At 54.6% G+C, this 656-nt stretch overlaps 1 protein-coding gene across 1 annotated transcript in view; it reads left to right on the top strand.

Moving 5' to 3' along the window:
- Positions 1-377: 377 nt before the first annotated feature.
- Positions 378-656, top strand: part of VENTX (VENT homeobox) — a 5174-nt gene continuing 4895 nt past the window's right edge. Inside the window, exon 1 of the mRNA XM_042458466.1 lies at positions 378-600. Within this exon, the coding sequence (XP_042314400.1) occupies positions 378-600 (223 nt within the window). The remainder of the gene's footprint in view (positions 601-656) is intronic.

Genomic DNA, 656 nt, shown 5'->3' with positions numbered 1-656 from the left:
CTTGAACAATCTTGGTTTGCTTTTGGAAACCTTGGTCAATCCAGGCTGACCCTAAGGAGGGCTTGGTGTGTGTGAGAGAGAGGGTGGGCAAAGGATATGCCAGCTCTTGCCAATAGCTTGCAACTCAAGGGAGTGCCCTCTCAGTGGGCAGACACTGTGGAGCCAGCTTTTCCCTAGACTTTGTTGGGGGAAGAAGGAGTGCCAAGGGCCTTATCTCTCCTTTGATGTGTGTTGGGATGGGGAGGGCAGCCCTTAGGAGGAAAAGGGGCTGGGATGGGGAGGGTTGCCCTTCTTAAAAAAGCCCTGCAGGGTCAGCCAGGCTCTTTCCTCCCTCCCTCTCTTCATTCATTCATTCTTTCCCTTGGGCACAACAAGCCATGACCAAAGCCCCCTATGCCTCTGTGGCCTGGCTTTCTCAAAGCAGCAGGGCCACCAAGGATGTTCCAGAGGCCCCCAACTCTACTAGCCCTATTGGGCCGATCCAGGGCCAGCCAAGGGGGGCAGAAGGGCCTCCAACCCTGGGGCAGGTTCCCCCCAAGACCCAAGGGACCCCTCCCTCTGGAGCCCAGACTTTGGGGCTCTCTGCTTCCTCTCCTGCAGGTAAGGGACTCTTTTCCCCTAAATGCATTTATCATTATAATTAACTTCATTTTTTT

The sequence above is a fragment of the Sceloporus undulatus genome, chromosome 3 (assembly GCF_019175285.1).
Source record: "Sceloporus undulatus isolate JIND9_A2432 ecotype Alabama chromosome 3, SceUnd_v1.1, whole genome shotgun sequence".
NCBI lineage: Eukaryota > Metazoa > Chordata > Lepidosauria > Squamata > Phrynosomatidae > Sceloporus > Sceloporus undulatus.
Note: the sequence above shows the minus strand (reverse complement) of the source record. Positions and strands in the feature narration are given on the sequence as shown.